We start from the raw sequence: 1138 nt of genomic DNA on the forward strand, positions 1-1138 counted from the left end.
ACTACGTCCGGATCGTATCTGGTCTCCTACCTTACACTCCAGCAGACGCTGCCTGTGTTGAAGCAGGTCTCCTCCCTTTCCGGTACCGTCTACACATCAACATCGCCACGAAAGCCACTGCATTTTCTGCAAAGACCTCCGGATTTCAAAGGGTCTTTCTCCTCGAGGAGGGGAATAGAGTCCTCCGCACGGCCACCAACACCGACCTGCCCCAGTGGCCAAAGTCCATTTGCATGGAGAGATAAGTTGGCACTCTCCGCGTATTATATTGGACAATCGAATTAAAGAACGGTTCAGAGCAGGGGATACGTCGATAGTACTCCGTCGATCAATGGTGGAGTTACTTGGAACCAACTATGCCAATCACACTCACCGATACACAGATGGCTCACGGTCAAGAAACGGAGTTGGAATCGGAATATTCGGAGAAAACATCAACGAAAGCAGCAGTCTTCCTCCGCAATGCTCGGTATTCTCGGCTGAGGCTGCCGCTATCTTCCGAGCTGCAACAATACCGGCCAACAAGCCCATTCTGATTCTTACGGACTCGCACAGTGTCATCCAAGCTCTGGCTTCGGAAACACCAAAACATTCCTGGATCCAGGCGATCATAAAATATGCACCACAGAATACGGTCTACACATGGATACCCGGACATTGCGGAGTTCCTGGGAATAAGTCAGCAGATCAACTTGCCGGAATAGGGCCACCGGGTCTAGGTTTCTCCGACAAGGTACCATTGCAGGATTTACAACGGTGGATCGCAAAAACCTTCCGAGAAGCGTGGGAAGCCGAGTGGTACCAGTCCAGGACCACTTTCATCCGAAAGATCAAGGCGACAACCGAGCCCTGGAGTGAAATGGACAGCTTGAGAGACCAATGGGTTAAATCGCGGCTGCGGACGGGGCACACCAAGCTGTACTACAACTACGGTAGGATTCCGTTCCGGAGAAGCTGTGTCATCTGCGGCGTTCCCTACACAGTGGAACACATCCTGTGTAACTGTCCAGAGTTCCAGGATCTTCGGGTTTCCTTCGATCTCACCTCCAGCATCAGGGACCTGCTTGGGGACGACACTCCGGCATCTGCAGCTCTCTTCACATTCCTCAAAGAAGCAAATTTATTCCATCTAGTATAG

At 51.6% G+C, this 1138-nt stretch overlaps 1 protein-coding gene across 1 annotated transcript; it reads left to right on the forward strand.

The window, feature by feature from the left end:
• The first annotated feature begins 331 nt into the window (after window positions 1-331).
• Window positions 332-1138, forward strand: LOC135698225 (uncharacterized). The gene has a single exon (XM_065218118.1). It carries the CDS (start codon window positions 332-334, stop codon window positions 1136-1138), a length of 807 nt encoding a protein of 268 aa, XP_065074190.1.

The sequence above is a fragment of the Ochlerotatus camptorhynchus genome, unplaced genomic scaffold, assembly GCF_037179485.1.
Source record: "Ochlerotatus camptorhynchus isolate MF236.1 unplaced genomic scaffold, CSIRO-AGI_Acam_v1.1 ptg000084l, whole genome shotgun sequence".
NCBI lineage: Eukaryota > Metazoa > Arthropoda > Insecta > Diptera > Culicidae > Ochlerotatus > Ochlerotatus camptorhynchus.